Source organism: Augochlora pura, chromosome 3, assembly GCF_028453695.1.
Source record: "Augochlora pura isolate Apur16 chromosome 3, APUR_v2.2.1, whole genome shotgun sequence".
Classification (NCBI taxonomy): domain Eukaryota; kingdom Metazoa; phylum Arthropoda; class Insecta; order Hymenoptera; family Halictidae; genus Augochlora; species Augochlora pura.
In genome coordinates, this window is record NC_135774.1 from 16992763 (window position 1) to 17019607 (window position 26845).

At 34.9% G+C, this 26845-nt stretch overlaps 2 protein-coding genes across 2 annotated transcripts in view; one reads left to right on the forward strand and one right to left on the reverse strand.

Moving 5' to 3' along the window:
- Positions 1-21748, reverse strand: part of LOC144478913 (uncharacterized) — a 43857-nt gene extending 22109 nt beyond the window's left edge. The window contains exon 1 of the mRNA XM_078197286.1: positions 19487-21748. Coding sequence (XP_078053412.1) covers positions 20318-21628 — 1311 coding nt within the window. The 5' untranslated portion in view covers positions 21629-21748 and the 3' untranslated portion in view covers positions 19487-20317. The remainder of the gene's footprint in view (positions 1-19486) is intronic.
- Positions 1-26845, forward strand: part of LOC144478911 (tachykinin-like peptides receptor 99D) — a 131164-nt gene that overhangs the window by 11050 nt on the left and 93269 nt on the right. The gene's annotated exons all lie outside the window — the stretch shown is intronic.

The window sequence follows — 26845 nt, forward strand, 5'->3', positions numbered from 1 at the left end:
CGCATTGCATTGATAGCAGTGTTCGTTTGTGCAAACGAATGACAATAAATTAGATAGAGGCACATATGATAATAGCGATATGATAATTTACCGAATGTTAAATATCCGATGTCATCCGAACAATAAGGTTGCTTAATAGCCACAGTCAATCAATTTAGGTAAATCTTATATAATTGAGTAAATATTACTCTTAGGTAAATATTATATACTTGAGTATTCCAGGTAAAAATATTATATACTTGAGTATTCCAGGTATAAATATTTTATACTTGAGTATTCCAGGTATAGAATACCTAGAACGGGAACTTTTGCCTAGCAGTGTACTCCCATTTACGCGTTAGCCAAATCACGAAATTAATTGACCGCGGCTGATCGACGATAGAACAAATGATATATTACTATTATCAATTTCCTGCACAATTATTGTGGCTTACCAAAACGATCGATTAACTTGGTGCTCCATAATAAAGGGAGCTGCTTCATTACACAGCTAAAGGCGCCATGATAACTGAAACGTTTTGTTACTTCCCCCCGGACGGTTCTTCCAATTTAATGGCGCTAAATTGGAAGTAATAACGGGAACAATAGCGATTAAAATGATTTAATCGGTAATTCGTATTAGCCAGAGAAACGCTTCAGACATAAATTACGAAAGATGCGCGAGATACGTCCACGAAAAATTACGAACGATACGGATCGGAATGTAGTGTCTATTCACCGGGACGAATATATCTCGGCTGAATTCAACGTTTCATAAATGTTCCGGGTGTCCGATAAGATGGGGGATCGCGTGAAATTAGAATGTGCCCCCCCCCCCCCCTACGCGAGGCGGTTTTTATCCCTCGTTACGAGCATCGTTCCATTAAGATTAGATTCGTTCTTCCATCGATCATCTTTCTTACGCGCAGTTATGACGAACGTACTAACCGGAAGAAAAATTGTTCCGCGGGTAATTCTCATTTGATCGATCAACCTTATCAAGCGCCGCAAATTCCTTTGATTTCTACACGCGGTGGAAACTAAAATACGCGGTGCACGACGATCAATCACAGAATAATCATAATTCATGCAAATCCGGTTTATTTAATCTAATAATAACAAGCAGTTCGTAACAGACGTAGGTGTAATTATGTTCGAATAGCCGGTTCGACGATTACGGAATAAAAGGGTTAACACGATTTGGAATCCCGCCAATTCCACGTTCTAATGCACCGCAATCTACAATTGGTGTGACAGTTGTCCGTTCGATTCGAAAGGTATAACTACACTACAGATCTTTATGTGAAATAAATATCTTCTAATTTCATTTTTTAGAAGAGATATAAAGTAAATATGTACTTTTCCTTGAATCATTTCAGCAAGTCGGAAGTACCGTAGTTTGTCTAATGTTTCCACATTTTTATTTAATTAGAATCCATAACTTATGCGCATAACTGTGAATACCAAGAAATTAGTTGCAATCTAAAAAGGAAAACGCCTTAAAAAGCATCCGTTTACGAAAATTACAAAATACAGCAGGACTTCAAGGAAACCAAAAAGAACATTGAGTACAAATTATTTTACATTACTGAGTGCCAAAATATGTTCTCTTAAATAATAAATTTACAAAACGTTGATAGATACCATCTATTATTTACAGATTACAAATTCTCACGGTTATTGAACAATCTATCAACAAACCATTATTCATCTTCGCCTATCCAACAAACAGATAACGCGTTAACAGACAATATGTTAACATTCCTATGTAAACTTTCAACAATTTTTCAATGTTATTAGCCATGTACTATCTTTTATTTACATAATTTACATGGGGTGTTATTTAGGGGTGAGTTTCGAATAAAGAACACATCTCGTACAAGAGAACATCTCGCATGCATAGATATTACTTGTAACTAAACTGAATAGTACAACTCGAGGACTCGTGCCACAGGATCATAAATAACGGCGACATGTAACCGGTTCCCATTTAAATGGCCCCCGTGCACTGTCTCATAGCGCGGAATAGAGTCTGAATAATTCAATGGTAAACAAAATTGTCAAAGTCGCTGTTTCTCGTCGCAGTATTTCAAACAGTTGCGGTCTACGCAGACTTCAGCGGCCGGGTTGTAAATCCAGCGGCGGCCCGGATGACCGAGGTAAGAAAGGAACACGTGAAAGGGTTTTCGTGTCCTGGGTGATCGGTGATCGGGTAGCGCGGTTAGGGGAACGAACGAATGCTCGAAAGGGTTGGAGGGTACACGAGTAGTCTAACCGGGGGATGTCGAGACAGCTGGATGCGCGGAAGTTCAGGTGTCGGATGGTAGTAAATCTCGCTATCTAAACGAATCCAGGACCATGCCGCATCGTGCACTTGGTACCAGGTGAAGTACGCTTCGGGTGTTGATCATATGTGTTGGTGCGCCACGCGTGCACCTATTTATGGACAGGTAGGACTGGCTGAGATTCATGCGGAATTGAATAGAAATTTAGTTCCGTGAGGCGGCGAATCTGCATTCGACAAAGGCTGGTTGTTTCGTCGAATTTCGACAGGGAATTGCACTATTTGATTTTACAGTCAACACTTTCGCGACGGAACACGTAGTTCTACGTAATTTTGAACTCTTTAACTGAATACAATGATAGAAAAATCAATGATGCAATGGTACAAGAATGAACGTTTCCATAATTAGACTGCGAATCGTTACGCAAAATAATTGTTTGTACCAGTTGCAAAACATAAGAACCGATTACAAGTTAGTTACATTAGTGATGACTCTAAGGCGCCATTAAAAATTGTTACAGTTCGTTTTAAGATAATTTTAACATTACAAGTTTATGTTTAAAAAACTGTTGAAAATGTAAAAATCAATTTCATTGCGTGTATGTATTATAATTAATCAATTAAAAAATATATATATGTATAAAATATACATAATAGAAATCTTATAGGTTGAAAAAGCTATTTTGGATTTTGAATTAAAATGGCGTCGACTGCAAAGGTCTAATACATCACATTCTCAGTTTCTTTTACCATCTTCATTGTTTTAAATTATGTCTCTACTCATCTTTTCGCAATCTATTTATAATGAACAATAAAACATCGATGTCTATTATACAAATTCGGTATTTTAGCTTCAAAACTGCTAAATTTCGATTCACATTTGTAGACCTTCCGTAACTCACATTATATTTTCTCCTCATCCTTTCAGATTTTTCCATTTCGTGACTTCCCCTAACTTCTTCCGCAATATCTTCTATCTCTAATGTTTTCTTCCAAGGTCTCGAGCCAGTCGACTGTCCTCGAACTATATTTACCAACCAGACCCTCACCAACCCCTCCACTATCTCTCTCTCTCTTTATGACTTTGTCACTTTCTCTCATTTTCTCTTCCTTTCGATTCCTTCATTGGTTATCTCGTCTCATCATATTTCCGTCCTTCAGTCCCTTTTCCATGCTTTTATACAGCTAGCATTTGTGCCCTAGGGGTAGCATCCGGTTCAATGTACTATGACATTGTCATTCTCTTCGTCGATCTTGATAATTCTTGTTATTGCAAGCTAGCTTCTAATCTTCAGTAATCTTGCTCAAATGGTCATCACCTTATAATAATTCAGTTGGTAATTAATTGAGGTAATGCCACATACGAATGGTTAAACTTAACCCCTTGCAGTACTTTTATCTTCGCAGTTACAATGATTAAATAATTTTCGATTGGAATAATTTCTGAGAGGAGAAATAAAATTAATATTTATAGTGTGCTTGCAGTTACTTCAGCGCTTAAATATTAGTGGCAAAAAGACAGAATTTTATTTCGACTTAAAAAGACGAAATAACATTCATACTTAACAGTTTATTGTTAGAAATTATAATCACGAGTCAGACTCGTCAAAGTACGGCAAGTGGTTAATACGTGCTGAATTTAATTAATCAAATATGATATAAAATATAAATACAAATTTATATTTATATTTTATACAAATTGCAGTATTGAATTTGTTTAGATTTTTCTCAATTCTTATATTAATATATGTTTGGATGAAAAAATTTATTGAATGGTTTCCGGTGGATTATAATTTTAATAATTGTAGAATAAAAATTGTCGAATCGGTCATTTAACTGGCAATAATACGGTTAGTGTTAAAGATATTTTTAAAATAATAATTAAGTGTATGTAAAAGCCTGTATAAATTATTAAAAAATTTAAGTTTTCTCAATAGTTGAGGATGAAACTTGAATTAGTGCCTAATTAATTTCAGTATTACTTTTATCTTTATATACGACGAGTTTTGTCATTTAATTTGTTGCTATCATTGATGGTAACGTTTCCCATGTATACTATTACAACAGAGATTTGATTGGCTAATCGATTACTCTGCACCAGATGTAACACAACAGTATAATCTTATAAGAAATAAGGTTATGCGCATTGTAATCAGCTTTCATTTTTATTATTATCCAATTATTATTACTTTTATTATTATATTGAGTCTTTGTATAGAAATTAAAAGGGCATTCAAATCAATGAAGTATCATAACACAAAGAGCTCCGGCATATAAAATATTTCTGGAGGTAAAAAATAATTTTGCTAATGGCAAAAACGAATCAATCGAGTGGAATGAAAACATTCGATAAAAGTTTTACTCAAAAGTGTTTCATTTTATTTCATTGAACCCGAAAAAAATGTTGAAAATATTCCAACGAGGTGCCCATCTCATTCAAAATCTCATGGATAATCTCATGGCTAAGATAATATTTTTTCTATTCGAGTTCTCGCGAAATAGCCCATGAAACTTTATATTTGCATGAACATCCGCAGTCTAGTTATTAGATACACACATACTTCCAACAGAGCAATAAATCTTATTATCCGAGTGAAATATGGGTAACTCTTGTCTGCAATATCGCAACGCGGTGCATAGAATTACGCGGATAGCTGGGTTTCTCGGGGATGGTACCCCAAGACTTGAAATGTTACGCCGCGTATCTGCGCGAGAATAATCTTCGACAGCGGCTCTCGTGCCCGTGTTCGTCCGTGGATGGATACCGACGAGCAATTAATACTCTCGAGTATGGAAACGAAGTCTATCGGAAACTAAGAATTCTTGCGGTGCCTTTCGAGCGTGTATCCATCGATCGGTTTTACTTTCAAGAGCAAACTCGAAGAGCTACTCTCGCTTTAAATCCTCTCAATCCGTTCGCGAACTTTTCTCCTTCTTCCGAATCGCTACTCTTATGCTCTTTATTCGGTTGCGTATAGATCTCTGTGACTTTTACGGTACACGTGTGCATTTTTATCTCGGCCGAACGGTTAATTGTGGGAAAACATTATATATTCCTAATGGTACCTAACCATGAACATGTGAATACATCGAAAGAGCAGAGCAGAGTTAATTGTGCCTCAGAAATTAGTATGAAGCAAAATATTGCTAATAATGTATAACTTCGGCGCAGGAATTATTTAATTTCAAGTGTCACTTGCTGGCTGGACCACCGTGCTTGGTACAGGCTTCCTACCGGCTCCTAAAACTATTAAGAGGTTTAAAGATGTAAGTGGATTCCACTAATTTCTGAAACTTTGAAGATAAAGGAGAATTCCGTGTTTCTGACTTTTAATATGCTTGGACATCACTGTAAATATTTAGCTGGCGAACAAGTTGACGGAGCATACACACTGCTAATTAAATCCTTGATTGTTTTCTAACTACTTTAGACTTAAGGACAAGCAAATTAAAGTACGTTACAGTCTCATGTCGGACACTGTTACGAAGTTATTGTCGAGTCGGTATCACCGTTAAGTAAATATAGGTAAAGGTATTATTTCGCGGGTAATTGAATACACTTTTGTCGGTGGTAATTCATTCTCCAGCCAAAGTCTTTTCCATTGTTGAATTACCGAAAAGTTTAGTAATACGTGCAAGTTTCAGCTTCTACGGTAGACACGGTACCGCTCTCGATGAACATGTATATACTCTTTGCACATAGTACATCGCGGTAAGTTCTTAATCATTAATTCGATTGTTTAACTAAGAGACTACGGGTAGACGTTGAACGTGAAATATGTTTTTCCTGGAGTCTTTTGTTTTCGGCAACTTGAAAGAGTATAGTAAACGTTGCACTTTAAATGACTATCGTAGTCATTATGGCGATCGTTATAGTATAGAATTAGCGTAAATAATATTTTTAATTTTTTACTTATTCTCTAATTGTGTGTTATTATGTTATACTAAATTGTATGTTAAGATTTTTTTACAATTTTTGGTCTAAATCGCGACAATACTGTGGTTTTTACATTTTTAATTTGTTGTAACTCATAACATCGTCAACGTAGATTTTGATAAAATTTTCGGGACGCACATTATTTTCCGAGATTTATGAAAGGTATTTTTTAAATTTTAGTTATAGAGTCAAATAACAAAATTAAAAAACGAGTTTTTTATTTTGTCTTTCCAAGTAATAACAATATTTAAAAAAGCTAATATCTAAAAAATTTCTGTCAATATCTAAAAAATTTAAAGTGTTCAATTTTAAAACCGTTATTAAGTTTTAAAAGGTGTACGAAAACTTTACTGTACCACTGTACTTGCTGAAAGTTTTGTATTCAAATTAAATATAGAGAAAATCGAGTATATACAATATTATTGCAATAATTTTACACACTTTCCAAAAAGATTTCAACAGCTGACAATAATTAATAATCTGCATTTACATTACGATTGCTTCTTATATAAAATTCCTAAATTCTTGTATAAAATTCCTATATTCATGTAGGAACGTGTATAAATGTGAGAAATATGAATAAAGCAAACGTGACCTTCGCGAACGAGTGAAAAAAGAGCTCGCCCAGGAAGATGGTCCGCGCATTACCAAACTGTTCAGTAAAAATAAAACGATCGTCCAAACAAGTTCATCAATCCAGAGATCTTGGTGGCGACCTTGGGAATTCATTAGCGTGTATCTTCCCTGGAACTGACGCAACATAGTTGTGTCTAATGGACGTTCCAGAAAAACCTCCGCCCCGGTAAAAGCGTCTTTCATCTCGAGATCGAATTCGGGGGCGTTGCGATTCGTAAACAAATCGGCGAGCAATAGCTCAAATTCCCTCGAGCCTTCGAGGCGTTCCACAAATACGTGTCCTTGCTTGGGCCCTTTGAACCGAAAGCTTTCGGCGTGCGTCTCGTTTAACCCCTTGCACTATAATAACGAGTCAGACTCGTGACAAAGATTTTATGCAAGATCTACCAAATATTAATATTATTAATTTCTCTTAAATCGAAATCGAAATTAATTCTTCTGTTCTCAAAGTTTATAAATGAAAGTAAATAAAAATAACAGAAGAAGCCAAAATTGTTTGGTCCTATTACGAAAAATATTAAGAACAAATAAGTGCTAATCAAACGCGGCACGAAAAGAGTCGCAGTGCAAGGGGTTAATCTACTGCTTTCTCGAAATTCTCGCTATTCCGTATGCCGTGGCGTGATTAAAAAAACAGAATCCTGAAATCGCGAAGTTTCGTTCCACGGCCGTCGGAAATATTAACGAGTTTTCACGTGGGTCGCGGGACAGGAAAAACAGCGAAAACGGTGACCGTTCGCCGTGGGACCAGTAGCTCGGATAAAATCAACGCGCCTTTGTATGGTCGCACAGTACGAGGAGGCTATCGCGACGGTAAAAACGGCTCGTTTTTCCGCAGCTATAAATAATTTTTCCGGTATGTATACACGTGCCGTAAACGCGACAGCACGGAACAGGTATATACCTCGGAACAGAGATTCGCGGTGTTACATCGCCGTTCAACGATGGAGCCTGCGAAGATCCCTGGGATAGCCATAACTCAGTTGTCACACACAAATTCCGGGTCGGTTTGAAATATTGGGGTGCATCGAGCGGTTAAACCGGGTCTCCAGAATTCACCCCTTGACAGTCGGGTCGGTGATTGGGGAAGACGTCACGCGCAGATTCGGGAATCATTTGCGGACGTTCGTGGTTCGCAAAAGAGAACCGTCGACCGCGCGTTGTACATGCAACGGAAACGAAGAGAACAACTTTCTTGCCGATGCTTGCCATTCTCGAAACTGATCGGAGAGAAACTATAGTATTCACAGCGGGTTTAACAGTCCCCGGATACGTTTTAAGACGGTATAACTTTTTCTGATTGGATCGAATGGCTTCAATTGATTCGAGATGCTGGACTGACTCTGGCTTACTAAGGAACAATTTTTGTAAAAATCCCAATTGGTTAGAATAACAAAAAATAATGCTTTTTCACTTCTTCGCCCAAAAGTAATATTTATCGAGTCATCAAATAATGTATAAAGTATAGTGAAATTTAAATTCTTTCAGTGGCGCATATTCCAAAAAATAAATACACTTCATCATCTTTTGGGTTTCTCACATACTTACTCAAACATACTCTCGATTATGTTTCTCGAAAATTATGTTTTAAATTTCTCCGTAGTTTCTTCTCTGAAGGTAGAATATATCTTGCGAATATTTATACATTTTATTAATTAAATATCAAGAAAAGACAAGGATATAGTTGTTACTGCGATCGATGAAGATTCAAATAAGTTTAAAGAAGCAAAAGTTTCATTATCATAACCTAAAAGCTATGGTAAAAGTCAAAATTATTGATGTAATGTAATGTAATGACACTCTTGTACATTGTAATTCTATCAGTTATTTTCAAAGAATTTTTTTTAAATGGCCTTAATTCGATGAAATAAATGCAAGAGAATTGCAAGAATTCGAACTCGTTACATCGAACCCCCTCGACAGCGATATATTGTTACGACACGGTATCGATGATCCATTACTAATACACTACCGCACAATAACATTTGATCGTTTCTTCGATGATCGATGAACGAGAATTCTTTCGGAAAAAGAAACGTCGACGGATGCTCGAGATTTTATGTGAAGTTAGTACATATGACCGTAGAGAAATGGCGAAGCCATAATCGTAAAAATGCGAAGACTTTTATTTTCTTTTCGTCTGTAAACTGTGAATACTTCAGCTCTTTTTATTTGCTTCTTCTTCGTGGACTGGGAATATTGCAAAGGATTATGTGTTCTTTTTTTTTGACGTTAGTCGTTGTTTATCCAGAGCTTTATTTACTGCGCCTGCGATGCAAATTTTTGCCTACTGTCGCGATACAGTAAAAATATGATGCAGTGAGTGGCAAAGAGATTGAGTAATCACTTGGGAATTTGTTAACGAGGCGTACATATGTGTATACATATATCAGCTTGGATGTGCTAACTAAACTATTGCGATGTTGAATCGAATCATGTGAATATTAAACTGTTAAAAATGGTGAAAATATACGTAATTAATTTTGTAATCCTATGTAAAGTAAATACATGGTTGGCAGATAATTTTACAAACTTTTAAATGTAATTTACATATAGAACGTAAATTAATTATTTATTAAATTATATAGTAAATTATATTAAATATATTAAATTGAACTTATATATTAAAATTACTTGTTGAATTACGAAAAAAAAACGTACAAATAGAGAAATGTTTTGTGTCTTTTTTCTCTAAAAACTTTAGCTGGTATTAATCAACTTTTTAACGTATACTGCAAACCGTGAATGTAAAATCTTGCATTCATGAAAGTTTTAGTTTCTCGCTGTTCGAAACATCATCCATGAGTATCAAATTAATGAAACTTAATAATGTACATTTATCGATATAATAACAACGTTATTAAAACGCGATGCGTTACGCGCATCCACGCAAAATTCATGCTCATTATCTTAGTTAGTAAACAACATAAATAATGTTCCATCTATACTATGGTTTTCTTCTTTCTCGTTTTAACGATGACTATATAAAATAGATGTTTTACTATTATTATTATTATTATTATATGTATTATTATTACTGTTATTATTATTATTGTCATTATTATTACGATAGAAAATTATTTTAAGGATATTTATCAACATTTAAGTGCATTATTGCGGTAGCCGCGCTATGGAAACTGCAACAACTCGATCACCTTATATACCGTCTAATTTCGTCGAATTTATGTGTCTGAACCAATTTTGATACGCATCATTAGAAACTCGATACGATAACGCGGCATGCCGACGCGCAGTGAACTATTTCCACGCGGAAGTTGCACAGACCTATAACTTTAAATTACAAATTGAAAGTTTAAAGTTGTAGAGAAGCCAATAATGTGGGCTGCAGAGTTTAGGATAGCGAAAGCAACATTGTTGAAAAATCGAGCTCCGAGAACCGGCGTAATTTCTCAGATCGCGCGTTATCTTTCGCCGAATGTAGACCGTTTAGCCGTACAAACGAGTCGAGATTGCTTCTCTTTGGGAGCGCCGAACGCCGCGGCATCGTTAAGTATAAAGATTCATTGAAGCGCGATCGAATGCGGCAATCTCTCTTTTGCGGTTGTTGTTTTACTCAGGATTTATCTTGCAAAACCTCTGTGACGGCGAAACGTTATTTTGAGAGCGTTCGGTGCGCCTGCTGCGCAACACGCGTTTCGCAAAAAGGTGATTTACTCCTGTTGCGGGGAAAAAAAGCAGAACGCGTGTTCGCGGTCGAACACGCATAATTGAAGCTCGCGTACTTCCAAGGTGAGGTCGCAGTCGCATCGGGTCATCGATTTTGGCGAAACCATTTTCCGACGGATCCAGAGCGAAAATACAGCCGATCCATATTTTTGTGGTTTTTCGCCGATACTCGTAATTAGATTGCGAAGTTGTTTGTGAAATTAAGGTTGCGTGAATTCATTACAGGTCACAGACGTAGTTTAGGCAGACATCTGTTTCTTTTCCTAATAATACGGACGAGTTGAACATTATACAGCAGCGAAAGCTTCTAACGTTTTGCATTCGATCTACGTATTTAAAAATAAAAATTGTGTGTATTATTTGTAAGACGTAGGGGCTATGTGGATATTTCTTTCGTTTCCAAATAATTTTGGATGTTTTATTGTTTTACCTTTGATCTACGAATTTTTGTTATAGAGTTCGCAGATTAGTCAAGCAAAATTTAGCAAAAATTAAATGTAAAATATCTTCATAAATAATGAGTACTGTGGAAAACGGCAAAACATGGGTCGACTAATTTTTGCTGTGGATCCGTCGGAAATAGTTTGATCGAAATCAATGATTCCACGATTGCGATTTTCTCCTTGTTGGTAAGAATTTGCAGGGGTATCAACGATTACGAGATACGGTCGAAAATTGTTTGCGGTTGTGGAATTTTAATATGTAATATTGTTCTCGTGATGTATGCGCTGCCCGCAGTATTGACGCATGAGCTTTTGAGTGATGGATCCTCCGCAACGTTTGTCCATGCTAACAGATCGCAATTAGATTATTAATCGTTGTCGGATTATACTTAATTTATTTTACGTATTGTCTTCTGTTGGAGAATTAGTTAGAAAGATATAAGCAGAATCGATCATCTAAACCATGCCTGAAAGTGACAGAAAATTTTTGGATTAAACAATGCTGGTATGAGTGCATTGTTAATAACGAACCGTCTAAACAATCTGAAAATATTACATTACTATATCACAGTCCACTCATTAAAATTGTTAAAGAAATAAATAAATATTTATTTAGTTCCTGTATCTTGCAATTAATGACGACAATTTTTAATACAGTTTCATAAAAGTAATTGTATGTTTTAATTAAAGGATAGTGTTTACGAACTGAATGATAAATTATTATTAGATTGCGAATGCTTATGCATTTATGGCATCTGCAAAATCTTGAATAGCAAGAAAACGGGTAAATTAACGAGATTTAATATCATTTTTGGTCCCCTTTATTAGAGTTGATGCGTGATTATATATATATATTTGGCCGAATGTGAAATAACGTATTGTATTCAATTATATAATGCGACGTGTTTGTGCAACGTAACGAACGATGCGATCAAACATATCGAGGAGAAACATCTAATGAGAAACAAAAACGGCGCAACCGCTCGCTAAATGTTTATACATAATTCTGGTTTGGCGCGAATTACAAACTATTATTCCAACACCTTTCGTGTAAGAAACCTTTAAATTAATGCAGGAAGCATTTCTTTACCTATTGTGAAAATATGTTTCCTTACGGAAAATGTGTAGTACAAATAAGAAGAAAACAGTTTGAGGGTGAAAAATTGTAAAATTATACCGTACTGTACGCATTTTATCTAATATTTCCTCTGCAGTTCCTACTCTGTAATACAAGACTAAAGTAAAATGAGATTTCATGGAAAAATACTTCAGATTAGCTACGATTATCGTAACAGCTCAATTTGGAAAAAAATACTGAATAACATTTTCTCATCTCCTGTGCCCATTAGTTTCAGATGGAAGGACAGGTGGATACTGTAAAATACGTCTCTTTTTATAGAGTTGTATTTTTAAGAATATTGGTTTTAAAAACATCAAGCTTACGAGCGTGGCTATCTTTGCCGTTTATTTAATACTCATTATTTTAACCCACACAGTACAGTCTCGATTATTCCAGCTAATGAATTACATATTATTCTATTTGAATAATAGAAAAATTGTATCATCAAAGTGTCAAGTTAAATATTCTTCTGGGTAGATTCCCTTAGATTGATCTGTATAGATATATAATGCGTTTAAATATACATAATTCAAATATTAACAGTTCGGATAATCGACGTTTTATCGTATCATTTACAGACAATGGTACAAAAATCAGTTATTCCATTAGCTCTTGTTAAGATCTGTTCAATATTACCATGCTGCGGATCATTACGAAAATAAATAGCACATTATCTTTCGTGTCGATAAATTGTAAAATAAATAAATAAGTTTGACATAACTTTAACACAAATTGAAAAGTCCACATAAATACACCATACGTTGTTTAGAGTAAAAATTCACTTATATTTGTCGTTTAAGATACTGTTAAGCAATTTCGTTCTTTTTGAAATATATTATGTCATATTATATTACAATATAATAGTAAAAATGATTCGCAATTTGTTAAGTAAATTGTGAAGCAAGAATGAGTGAAGCGTAGTCGCAGAATCTTTTACTTGATTTTTTTTTGAGAACGAATTATTAAAAACGTAGCTATCTAAGAAAAGGTTTCCATTTCAAATTTAATGTTTCACAAGTTTATAATAAACTAAACGAGGAGATTCAAGAATTTAAGAACGTCGATATTTCCAGCTCGCTTAAATCATTTGTATAGAAACGGAATTTCGGCTTCCATCTCATATAATCAATTTAGAACATTAATATTCTGCATGAAGATCCACACTCCACTGTTACTAAACACTGTCTAGATGTTGCTGGATCAGTGTAGCCCTTTATTCGCGTATTTCGTGCCCGATCCACCAGTGACCCTTTTCCAGAAGTTGGTACGCTACCGATTAGATTAGGTTACGGGTCTCGAAATGCATGTAGCCTTTCGGCTAGAATTAGATCACACTTCCCTGTTCCTATACCGTAATTTTTGGTATAATCTAGGAGAGTTAGGCTATTGAATTAGAGTAGTTAGTCTGAATAGTATAAAACCTCGAAAACAGGTCAATTAATGTCAAACGAACAGAGTAAAATTACACAGCATGCAAACTCACGTAATTAGACTGAACGGTATAAAACACCGAAAATAGGTCAATTAATGTCAAACGAACAAAGTAAAATTATACAGCATGTAAACTCACGTCTGCACTGTTCTTCGTGCTAAAAATTTCCATGATCCTCACTGTGTCATAAGTATGAGTCTGTAATGAACCGAATTATTATTGTTCCATCTAAATGCACAATAAATGCAATTGCGATTAATCTTATTACGTGTCAGACTTTTAGTTCGATAATGTAAAACGTTTTTGTGAAAACATTTAACTTACTATTTAAATGGATGTTCATAACATTTTTATTCGTTTCGTTAATATGACTTTTTTAATGATAGCAGGATCTTGGTCGTAATGGAATATACGAACACACGTAATATATAAATATAATTTAATAGTTAAGAAATGTATTATAAATTTACATTGTAAACTGTCTCGTGTGCACGCCGAATGCGAAGTGGACGCTGCATGGAAGAGAGACAATAGACAGCGGGACTAGGATCGCGCGCATCAGAAACATAGGACTGACAAAGACCCGCGTCGTCCGTCGGTAATAGTTAATTTATGTTTACTGTAATTTGAGTAACAGATCTCGTGTTTCTATCTTGTAAGAAATAGGCGGTAAATGTACATTTCTTCTTGAATAATCTTCGCAAGTAGATAATAGGTAGATATGTAGATACATTAACAGTACTATACATTAAACAATAAATATTTTTCCGATTTTCTACACAACTGACACAAGACAAAATACGCGATTCGTAGACAGTGAAATTTAATGCGACGATACAACGAATAATTTTCATAGGAACATGTTACTATAGAGTATAATTACATTACAGGGAGACGAATTAATTTTCAAAACAATGGAACTATCGATTTCTTTCGTGTATTGCATAGAACGTCGATGTAACAACTAACCGGAGGTCTCAATAGCTTCGCCTGTCCGCGAACGAAGAATTATCGCTGCGAAATTAAAAGGCACCGGATGCGTAGTCGAGAGGATATCGCCCAGTGCACCGTGGCCTGGAATTGTAAACTGTATTTACGTTGACAAAATCATCCACGTAAGAGCATCGTTCAGACGGTGGAAATCGCCGGAGACGGATGCTGGTCTTCCAGCTTTATTTATCGCTTTCAACGAATCACAGCTTTTACAGGCGCTACCGATGTCGCTATCCAAATAGTTGCCAGAATCCTCCGCACTGCTCCAAGTCTTTTATTCATTCCCCAACATTTACGAATGTTCCGAAATATTCTCCGACGTGCAATACCTGAAGACGGTGCTGGCTTATTCGCGTCATAAATAAAATAGCTCTTGGCAATTGAAAAATGACTCTAAAACGTAGCTGGCGTTTATGCACTGTATCGTTCATCTTGTGAGCAGCTCCGTAATGAGATTAGCCATTTAGTTTGTAGAACGCACACTCCCCTCCAAAAGTATTAGGACACTCGCAGAAGATTAAATGAATTAGAGAAATCGATAAGAAATTCTTATAATTCCTTCAATTTATTTCAAAGTTAATTGCGCGATACTGTAACAAGTACATATTATCTATACATACAGGGTGTTTCTAAATTATACATACTCCGTGAAATGAGGGGTTCCTGAAGCCATTTCAAGTAACCTTTTCCTTTGCCGAAATGCAATCCGCGGCTTTGTTAACGAGTTATTAACGAATAAAGCTGGCTGTGCACGGACGATTTTTTGTATGTTATTTTATGGTATTTCGTATATTTTATGTGTATATATTGTTATATTATAATAAAAATAACGTGAATTTTAAAAAAGAAAATTAAATATTGCACTAAACTCGAACTAATTGCGTACGAAATGAACTGATTATACGTTTTTATTGAATAAAATGCAATAATAAATGTGTGAACTAATTGCGTAACTGACAAACACTTATAACTTAATATATGCACACTGTCAACGATACGATGCTATAGAATTTAAAAAGTAATACTTTTGTAAAGAAGTGTATACTGGATTGTCCAAAGATATTACATTGCCTTTTTAAACAATATTATAGTTGAGTGTTTGACGAAGAAAGGTGGAAATTATTACTTGAGATTTGAAGTTCGTAGTAGAATTGTACTTTTAATTTAATGTTTGATAATTTAACGTTTCAGTGAACATTTTTAAATAATTTCGATAATAACTATTTATGTATTTTTGTAATTCGATGAATCTCTATGGAAACAATAATGATTAAATGAAATCATGATAATTGATTTGTGGTTTTTTTTCTTATTTTAACGCCGTTCTTAATGCGACTGCTACAGCTATTAACGATTTCATTGTGAAGTTATTTAGACGCAACAACAAAATACAGTTCTCAAGTATGACTATTCCCTTTATCTAGATATTCTAATAACAAAACCAAGAGGGAAATTCCCACGACGTTACGTCACATCCCTTATCGCTAGTAAGTATTTCATTCGCCCTTTATCTCGACTCATCCTGCGTTCGCATTTCATTTCAAGTGCCAGCTTCTCCTGATTTCTATCTTCCAACACCCTTCGCTTCAAAACTGTAACTTTTGCAATTGATCGTACTCAGTTCCCGTCAATGTTCCAAGTCACCCGCGGCAATTATTTTCTTGAAGTGAAATATAATTCTCTGCTTTAGAACTCGGCGAAGTCTCTTAATCAAAGTAAATACGTAATAAATATTAATCGTGATTCGCTTCCTTGTTGTATACTGCAAACAAATCTTTTTAATAAATCAAATTCGTTCCTTTAATAGAATCAATTCAAATGTCAAATATTTGCAGAAACTGTTTTTTTTTTAACAAATTATGCATTTGTAAAGCTGTAATTTAAAACTTGATAAATCATACACCCTTTTATGTAGCTAATCAGTTTGATTAAACCTATATAATAGCTTAGTGTATCTTTGAAGTCACATACCAGTCATGTTTTTAATTTTAATTTTAATAAATTTTAATAATAACCTGATCTTAATTTTTTGCCAAAACGAGGCGAAAGTATGTTGTTCTTTTATTTTTCCCACGTACTCGAGTAATTTATATATCGTAACTTCTTACTCTTCATTCAGGTATCAAAGTATCAATTTTCAATAGACATTGATATTTGCTGCTTTAGAGTTGCATAAACTTTTGTACAGCCATTCAAAGTACAAAGGATCGTTATACGGGGTGTGCCGGAAATCGTAGTATAACCGGACAGGGGGCGATTCTACGTCAAAAGGGAAGAAAATATTTTGGTATAACATTTTTTCATCCGGTGCTCCGTTTTCGTAATAATCCACTTCAAAGTTCATTCAACTTGTAAACCATTTAATCCAATTTGCTTGTCTCTGTCCGGGATAGTGTTTACAAACAGTGATAATTGTGCGGTTGAAACAATAGAAGATATGTCTACTGATTACTCATTTTTTATTTTTTTTACTACTTACTATTACAATGCTACAATAATTGTTGAAAATATCCTCCTCGCTGCTGCATACATAGGTTTGCTCGATGAATTAATGACATCTGGACAGATTGTAAGTTGTTATCTCTTTTTAATTTTTTGAATGCCTCAGTAATCTTATGTTTCAAATGTGTAACATTTGAAATACCGTTCATGCTATGAAATTGTTCTTTGATGGGACTTGATATAAGTTGAACGAACTTTGAAGTCGATTATCACGAAAACGGAGCTCCAGATGAAAAAATGTTATACCAAAATATTTTCTTCTTTTTTTATGTAGAATCACCCCCAGCCCGGTTGTACTAGGATTTCCGGGACACCCTGTATAATTTAAAATATTCAGGTCTCTTCAATTTCAACAGATTCCATTGAAACGTTGGAGGTTGATAAACGAACTAAATTGTAGACGAAAAAACCACAAAGGTTCCGAGGTGTTCGAATAGAACACGACCTTAGGGTTGTTTTATAGCCGCAGTTTCCGATGTTGTAAAAAGGGCAGCCAGAGGTCTGACGATTCCAGCGAAAGCTGTACGATAATATCTGTTGTAATTGAGGATCTGTTATCCGGGCCGTGTGATATTCCGTCGCTAATTTCCACAAGACGATCCAACCTTCTCCCTAAGCCTCATTTCTATCTAACAGTTTTACGAAAATCCTCATCCCGTTATTTATTATCCCGCTTTTATCATTCCCTTTGATCTCGGCCGTTCGAGCGCCGTTCAAGCGTTAGAAGGAATAAAACTTTTCGTGGGTGTAGAGGAACTTGCTTCCAGAAGGGAAGCAGATTCGAGAGGACTGTTTCTTCTAAAGAAACCACTACCGCCAAAATGAAAGAAAAATTTGGGACATATTGGTCGCGTATGTTCTTCACAGGACAATTGTTTCATATTGTCGCGAGAAAGTGAAAGACGATTTTAGAAATGTTTAGAGTAGAGAAAAAAAACTTTTTCACATTTTTCTGGTAACTTTGAAATCTTATGCTTGTGGAAGTCCAATGTTTGGTTAAAATAATTAATTTTTTAATATATTTACGAAAAGAATTTTTGTTTAAATACGAAACAACTCTTTGAATGATCTAAGAAGTGGTTTTTTAAAACATACATCTCCAGAATTTTGCAATATTAAAAAATATAAAAACAATGTATTTAGAAAGTATCTAAAGTTGAAAAATATAATAAGAAATACAGGTTTAGTTTACTTACGATATAACAAAATGATAAGAAGAATCTTATTAATAAAACTATGCTAATGTTCATTTTCATATGTTATTTTACAGAAATTAAAATTAAGTCAAGTTTATTTAGACAATTAAAAAATTGTGGAGATTAAATTAAATAGAAATTTTTAAAAAAGAATATAAAAATAAATATAGCTTTTCTCAGCTAGGAATTTATAAGCAATTGTTAATCAACGTAACTGTGAATGAAATCATAGGGTACAAGATCGAAGTTCCCTATTATTGCTGAAATTATTGTTACTTTTCTCATTTCTTCATTTTGATTAGAATTAGATAGAATAAATTTTTTGCAAGCGCGATATAAAAATAATGCCTCTACCTTTATCTTGTTTAAGGAAGCAGTAACTCTTTCCAAAGTGCGAATGCCAATACCATTTAAACAGATCGCATCGCCGTAATCCGTAATTGTACTTTACAAAACTTTTAAATAAGATCTGAATCTAGACTGCGCGAAGAAAAAGAATCAGTTAAATGATCCCTTTCCGCGTATTTTCATTCGATACGGATTTTGCCGAGTTCAATGATTTACCCGCTTGAAAGGTGTAAGCCGATTTACAATTTATTCGATATCGGTATTTATTAATTGAATTATTAAGCTGATTTATGCACGCTGCATTTCGCTGCATTATGCATTTTCTAGCGCGTTTCGATTATATAGATTATTCTTCAGATTACATTGGGAACTTTAATCTCACGAAAAAGTCGGTTTATGGTACAGTACTTTTCGCATATTCATTTCTACTGACATGATCCTGCTTCGGAAATTCAATTATTCATGCGAATCTGGTGATCCATTTCACAAAAAAATATCTGCTGCGATACTTCAAAGTCTGTAAGCGATCGATGAAATTTATAAGTTTATTTATATCGAGTCGTGGATCGATTCAAGGATCGATTCGTGAACATTCGGGGATCTAGGAAATTCTTACACATAAATTATTAGGAAACAATTTTTTAAGCGGATTTTTATAAGGAATAAAAATTGTCTGAATCAATGTACACTTCCAAGGAAAAAGATAACACACGCGTGCTATCTTTAATTTCTCGCGTTATAATTATGGTATAGGAAAGACTACCTTCTACTAATATATAAACATAATTTTTATTGACTTTTCTTCAACGAATTCTTCTCGTAAAAATAAAAATACCCAAATGAATACAGACAAAATGATAGCACATTTGAAAAATATTCCATATTATATAAATTTAAAATAGGCAAACATGAAAACGATATAACTGTACCTGTGTTTAATAATGTGTGGAACCTCCGTGGTTATCAATTACTTTTATCGTTCTTTTTAATAAGGACTTATACAGCACTTTAATTGAAGATTGTGATACATTTTTCCATTCCCCTTTAATACTGATTTTTAAGTCATTTAAATTTTCAAATTGTCCATCTTCTGCGTAGATAGCTCTTAATAATAATCCCCAATAATTCTCAGTGATATTTAAGTTCGGGGAGCACGCCGGCCATTCCAGAACAGGAATTATCTCTTTTGAAAAATATTCATGAACAATTTTTGCCGCGTACACGGCAGCATTATCTTGCTGGATCACGTGCATACTTATCAATTTGGTTTTTTATTAATCTTAAATAACTTGCACAACTTGTGGGTTTAGTTTGTGTTTGATGCGCAGTGAATTGTATTTTCGGCAGTTTAAGATTAGATGGTCCGTTGTCATTTGGGTGTTGCATTCTTCACATAGTGTTTAGGAAGTCTAGCCAGGACTGTTTTTTATTTTGTTTTATTGTTTTTCTCGCTATTGCTCTGAGTTTTTTAAACTTTATTAAGTTTTCGGTTGTTGGATGTTTCTTGTGTCTGTTGAACGCATGTTTGGCTTCCTTCGTTGCTGTTTCGCATTCTTTGTTCCACCAGGGAACTGTGTTGTGTTTTTTATTTGTGTTTGGTGCTGTTTTTGGTATGGAATTGTCTGCTGCATGTTTTATAATGGATATCAGCTGTTTAATTGAGTTTTCTATGTTATTTGGATCAGAGTTGGTAATGGAATGTGTTGAAAGATCTCGGTATTTGTTTTCGGATTCACAATCTGTTGAAACTGGTGTACAGCTTAAAGGTTGATTTTTATCTTGCATTTTTTTTCTGGTGGTAGTTCGTTTGTAAGTCTTTTTGTAACTCTGTATATTTTCTTTTTTACGCTTCTTTTTGGTAAGTTAGCGTAGATTCTTATCAGCATTGCAATTAGTGCTGGTATATCTTGAGTATATTCGAGCGCTATTTTAGTGGGATATGTAGATCCAAATGCCTTCCCTAAGAAGCTGTATAGTTGGGAGATATTTAATGGGAAATTTTCTTGTGGGTCGTGTATTATGTTTTTTGCTGGTTTGAGCATATCCTCAATTTTTTTTTCCGAGTAGTTTTTTATTGTTTTACGTTTGACTTTGCTTTTTTCTTTGGTGGGTATTTGGGTAGCTGTCGGGATTTTGAAATCGTTGGTATTTTTAATGTGCACGGAACTTACCGTTGACGTTGAGAGATCTCGTTTATTACCTGTATTTGTATCCGTAATTTGTTGTGGCAGTTCAGTCGGTTCTAACAGCGGTTCCTGAGTCGGGATGCCTTCGCTTAGGTCTTTGGTTATTGTCTCCGTCTCAATGTGTTCATCTTCTGTGTCGCTGTACTGTGAGTCTGTACTTCTTGTGGTAGATTCGTCATTCTTCGGGTATACTTTTGCTACGTGTCCTTCTTGATTAAATCGGAAACAATTTAATTTGTCCCTGGTGGCGTTTATTCCATATTGTCTTTTGTCGTGGATAACAGTGAATGACTCAGGAATTTTTCCTGTATCTTCTGGGTTTACATACACTTGTCTCTCGAAACTTAAAACGTGTGTGTAGCACGGTTCTTGGAGACCTGCTCTTAGGAATGATATTTTTGATGTCATTCTGACGTTGTTTTGTTTGAAAAACTTTTCAATAATTTCATGTGGGATCGTTGGTGATACATTCGATAATATGATACGTTGAGATGGTGTAATTAGAGGTTTTATTTCCACCTGGGTATTGTTGATGGTGATTCTTGGTTGCTTGTTTATGAGTTCTGTGACAGTGTTTTTCGAGTCTAGGTAGATACATATTCTATTATTTGAGATCGCTGAGATAAATCGAATAGCGTTAGGGTTTATTATTTTTCCTATTGCGGTTGCATATTCTTTAACTGGTGTTCCCTCAATTGATTCTATGGTTATGGCTTGGTCTCTCTTTGGAAAGCTGTTATTGGTGGCCATTGAAGCGTATGATTTTCGATCGATTTTTGATTCTGGATCCGGTTGGGTTTCTTGGAGTTTTTGTGTTTGCGAGTTGGAGGGGTGATCCCTGTACTCAGAAATCATCTCCTCTGGATGGTTACTACCACCACTCATCGGTTTGCACAATATTTTTCAAGTAAAGGCACTCATTAACATACACTTAGTAACGGCAATTGTCTACTATGAATTTGCTTGGGCACTCGCACACTGTAAACAGATACGTCCTATCGGTACGAGTACTCGACACTGAATGAAAAATAACCCTTGTGTGTGCTATCATTTTGTCTCTGTCTACTTGTATGTTTCCATTCTTCCTAAGAGGATATCTCGTAGAAATTCCAATATAGATAATGTTTACATATCAGTAGGAAGTAGTCTTTCTGCATCATTGGCACATTTCCTGTACCATAATTAGAACGCGACAAATTAAAGATAGCACGCGTGTGCTATCTTTTTCTCTGGGAGTATAGGATACGTAGCTTTATAGAAATTCATTTAATTCCTGAATAATTTTCTTGAGTTCAAAAGAATGCAACAGCAGTGTTTTCATTGTTTTCATAATGAAAATAATAATTAAAATAATTCACATAATTACTTAAAATTTTATAAACCACTCTCTCTTTATTACATTTTTCGTTAATAACTCGAAACAAAACCGTGAATTGAATTTTCGCAAAGAAAAAGGTTACTTCAAATGACCACAGGAACCCCTCGTTTCCCGATTGCGAGTGATTTTTTAAACACCCTGTACACCCGACTTTCGGCTATAATGCTCTGTCCAAGCAGAAGTCGCAGCATTCACTGTTAACCTAATTCTCGTCGTCATAAATTCAGCCCGAACTGACTTCCAAATGATTGATCCGGTTTAAACACTCCATAATGCTATAAAATCTTCTATTACGACGAATCCGTTCCGTTCGAAGAACTTTATCCGGCGAATGTTTTATCCCGAAAACGGTGTTAGGTTTATCGCTGTATTCGTTTAATACCGAAAACTTCGAGACCCTCCTGGCCCTCCTTTCGGTCGAGTTTCTGCTCGCCAATGGTATATGTGACTTTGTCGAGGTTTATGACAGATAAGACATCCTTTCTGCTCTCGAATCTCCGCTTTCCAAACGTCCCTCGATACTATCTCCGATTCTGGTATTTGTTCTCTGATTTATCGAGGCTCTTTTTCTGCCGATCGCCTTTACGTATTCCACGCACGCCGAAAAAGTATCTCTTTTAAACCCCAAAGGATATGTTAAGACCGGAGGCTGGATGTTCTATGGGCGACTTAAAAAGAACATTTCGCGATACTCGCGCGTCTCCTTTATCGATCCACTGATTGGATTTCTATGAGCGCGAAACATGCCGACTCGATCAAATCAATACACACGGTACGATCGAACGAACTCGTGTTCGAACGGTTTCGTGAAATTCGTGTGATGGTGCGCGCCACTGAATGCTTTTGTGCACTTTAAAGCGAATTCCCCCTCGAGCGGCACGAGCGCGCCGAATCTTGTGGCAAATCTCCGCTAACCCGCTTTCAATTCGCAATTATGCGTCAAACTTTGACTTCTCCCTTCCACCGCGGCGAAACAAGGTCAATTAATCATCGTGAAACATTTATCGGCATCGAGACTGCGATAAAGATCGAGGTGTTAAGGACACTCTAACATTTTAACCTCGAGCGGATCAATTCGCCTCTTTTCAATTCAAAGAGCCTTTTTCTTTGCGAACTTTCTTGATAAAGATTCATCCGAACGCTCGTATGTTTGCCAAAGTTATAGCACCGAATATTAACCCCTTGCCGTATTTTGACGAGTCTGGCTCGTCATACAGATCTCTATTAATATCTTGTTAAATATAAATGTTATTCCGTTCATTTAAGCCAGAATAAAAGCTTGTTCTCTTGTCACCGGTATTTATCCATTTAACTAAATGTAGACGAACGCAATAAATATATTTCCTTTTCCTTCTAAGAAATTATTACAGTAGAAGAAAGTGCTCATTCTTGTAACTATGAAGAAAATAGCACGGAAAGGGGTTAAAGACGCTTGTCTCGAAATTTAATTTTTTAAAAATTGATTATTGCAGAGTGATTTATAAACTGTTAACGATCATCCTTGTCGGTGAAAGTATCTGTCAAGCAAAATGTTTTGTAACTTCTACAATATTTGTCCAATGAGTGGCAGTAGGTTGAACAATAATTTTAAAGAGTATTTTAAAAGTGTAGTAATATTTTTAATAGAATGTCCCTAATTATTAATCCTGTTTCTACAATCTTTAAAAAGTATTCGATCGATTTTTAAAAGCACGATAACTTTTTTAAATTGAATTTACTGGCTTGAATATTTTTTTAAATATTAAGTTTATTGTACAGTGACTAAAATATCTCTTTTTAAATTCCGCTTTCTTATTTGGAATAACAAAAAAAGAATAAATAAAAAATTTCTGTTTCTGAAACTTTTTAATCTGAACCTGGCATAAATACTTTAAAAAATGCGTTATGCATTATGTATTTATACCGGAAGTTGTACATTAAAAAAACATCCTACGAAACGGTTAAAGGTTAAAGCCTGTTGAACTATGAAAGCTGCTATATTCGACCAGTATTCCATATAAAAAAAAAAGAGCCGGAAACATCGAATAAGATTTTATCAGTTGACATCTGGTTTGCGAGAAAATCGAATATGAAAAATTTTGTTATGAGTCACGTCTATTTGGTCAGCTCCCAATACGAATGGTATAATCAAATTTTGCATGTGAAAATAAGAAAAAAGTATGGAATGAAATTTTTGCCGTTGCAAATCTCGTTTCCCAGAAAATCCAATTCTGTCTAGCGAATCTATTTGAATTCGACTATATTTAAACTTTTCTCTTTTTGAAATGAGATATAATTCATCCGAGCTTTATTTTACGTTTTCGATTCTTTCTTCACTCATAAAATCACTTCCCATCAGTTTGTATCCATAATTTTTGACACTCGCTGTATTATGACGCGTTTCTTAAAAGAAAAGGTATGGAATATATTGACAGTTATAATGACTGTCTATCTCACGCGCATGTCATCGGTCCCGAGTGATTAGGGTGAGGTGGACAGCTTTTATGATCGGCAGTGAATTATGTCATTCTTATTTTTCACTGCTATTTTCGTTTCCAACACTTCACTCTGCTTAGATATGACAAACATAAAATATATAATCTCTTGCAATATTTGAACCATTACACTTGTCAGTCACATTTTAAATAAAATAAAATAAATTTACTTTAGATACAGACAATTTCGATTCAACGAAAATTGTTATGTAAATGGCGCTTTAAACCAGAATACAAAAGATTGAACCAAATAATTGGGCAAATTTTGTAATTGTATTTTTTATGTAAAGTAAGGGAACAGTATTATACAGGGTATCCCAGTTTTTAAGGTTCAAATTTTGTCAGTGTATTCTATGGCACAAAGTAAGAAAAAAATATTATGTAAACATAGGTCATATAGAGCTCTGTTAAGAATTTGTAACAAAAATTCAAAAGAGGGATACTAATCAACTTGCTGTTACTTAGATCAACAATATTGTGTTTTTCAGTGTGTTTATATAAGCTATGTTTACTAACCGAGGTCATCAAACATTTAAATGAATTTTCGCTAGTAATAGCTGTTAGTGTAAAGGATTCGAAGGATCGCGGCAGGGTACCGTGGCTGGTTTTGGGTGCAGTTTATGATTACGGTGCAGACGTGACTTCAGGCTATTTTTCAGATTTAGCGAAACTTTCTGTTTTAATGAGATTTGTTGGATTTAGTATTTTAGCTAAAGGTCCCAATAGTTGACGTACCCTAAAACCAAGCCAAGTGCGGACCGTTAAGGGTCTTAGGTAAGCAACGAATTTTTGTTATAACTTCTTAATAAAGCCCTATATGACCTATGTTTACATAACATTTTTTTCTTACTTTGTGCCATAGAATACACTGACAAAGTTTGAACCTTAAAAACTGAAACATCCTGTATATCTCATAAGCGCAAGCTGAAAACCATTTCCTTAATATTACACTAATTTTACAGTTTTTTTGTTACTTGTTTTATTTCGCCAAATGCAATATTCAGAATGGCAATACTAATCGCATTACACCAGTAGATTACGATCGCTTAACTGCGCACGAGCTGCGCGTTATTTTCTTCCTTTAACCGTGGTTATAGCTCTAATGCGATTATACAGATTAGTGAACTCGACCTTACGATTGTTTCATTGGTTGATTGCTTGCTTCCATCTTACTTCCACTCACTGGCTCATCACCATTCCCTCAACGCATTGTTGACTAGATTGAAACGAGACCTGTCTTATACCAGCTGGTTCTATGGCATTGCCGAAGATTATTACGGCAACTCGGAATCTTGATATAATTCTAACAAGGTCAATGGAATGCAACTACGGTAAGTGATTACCTTAATGTAATTGCGTTCGATTGAACCACGTGAAAAGCTGTTAAAAGCATAAGCGCATTTAAAAATTTACAAGCGTACTGAGTGCTTTTCAATTAGCAGTATTTATTGCTTATATTTATATTTCTACTTTATTTATACTCATTTATATTTCAATTGTGACAAAAACTGAAAGAGAGTTAGTAGAAACAATAAAAGGAAAACGAATAACTTCATCAAATACATAAATAAGATCAAATTAATGAGTAAAGGGTGTCCCAAAAGTATTTTAGAAATATTTTTCTTTAGATCATTAATGAAAAACAGTGACCAATAAGAAGCGGCCAAGTCAACAAGCAGACGAAGTCCAGTTTCGTTGATTGGCTCGACCGCATCGCGTCAGCTAATTTCGTCTCTCATTAGCCACTGTTTTTCGTTAATAAATCGTAAACAAAGTCACAGATTGCATTTGGGTTAAGGAAAAAGATACTTCAAATGACCTCAAGAACCCCTCATTTCCGGTTTGTGAGTGTCTTTTGAAACACTCTTATATTAACATAATACGTCATAGTAGTCGATAAAAATCAAGTGGTTTGGGTGACAATAAATAAATATGGAAAACAACAAATGTTACTTACAAAGAAAGAAATAAAATTAACGTTTCCGTAGTTTCTCTATCTCGTAATCGACGCGCAATATTTCTACTTTGAATAAATAACAACAAGTTCAGTAACGAGCGTTTCAGATGCAAGCAATAGCCTGAACAAGCGTCTGCCGTATTTCATTTTCGCTACCCAATAAATAATACAAAAACAAATCCGTTTCCGTACCACTTTGCAAGCGTCGTATAAAAACCTGTCGATACTGAAAACTCGTATGTAAAGCGGATTAAACACGGTTTATGAATTCAATGGAAATGTAATAAACAAAA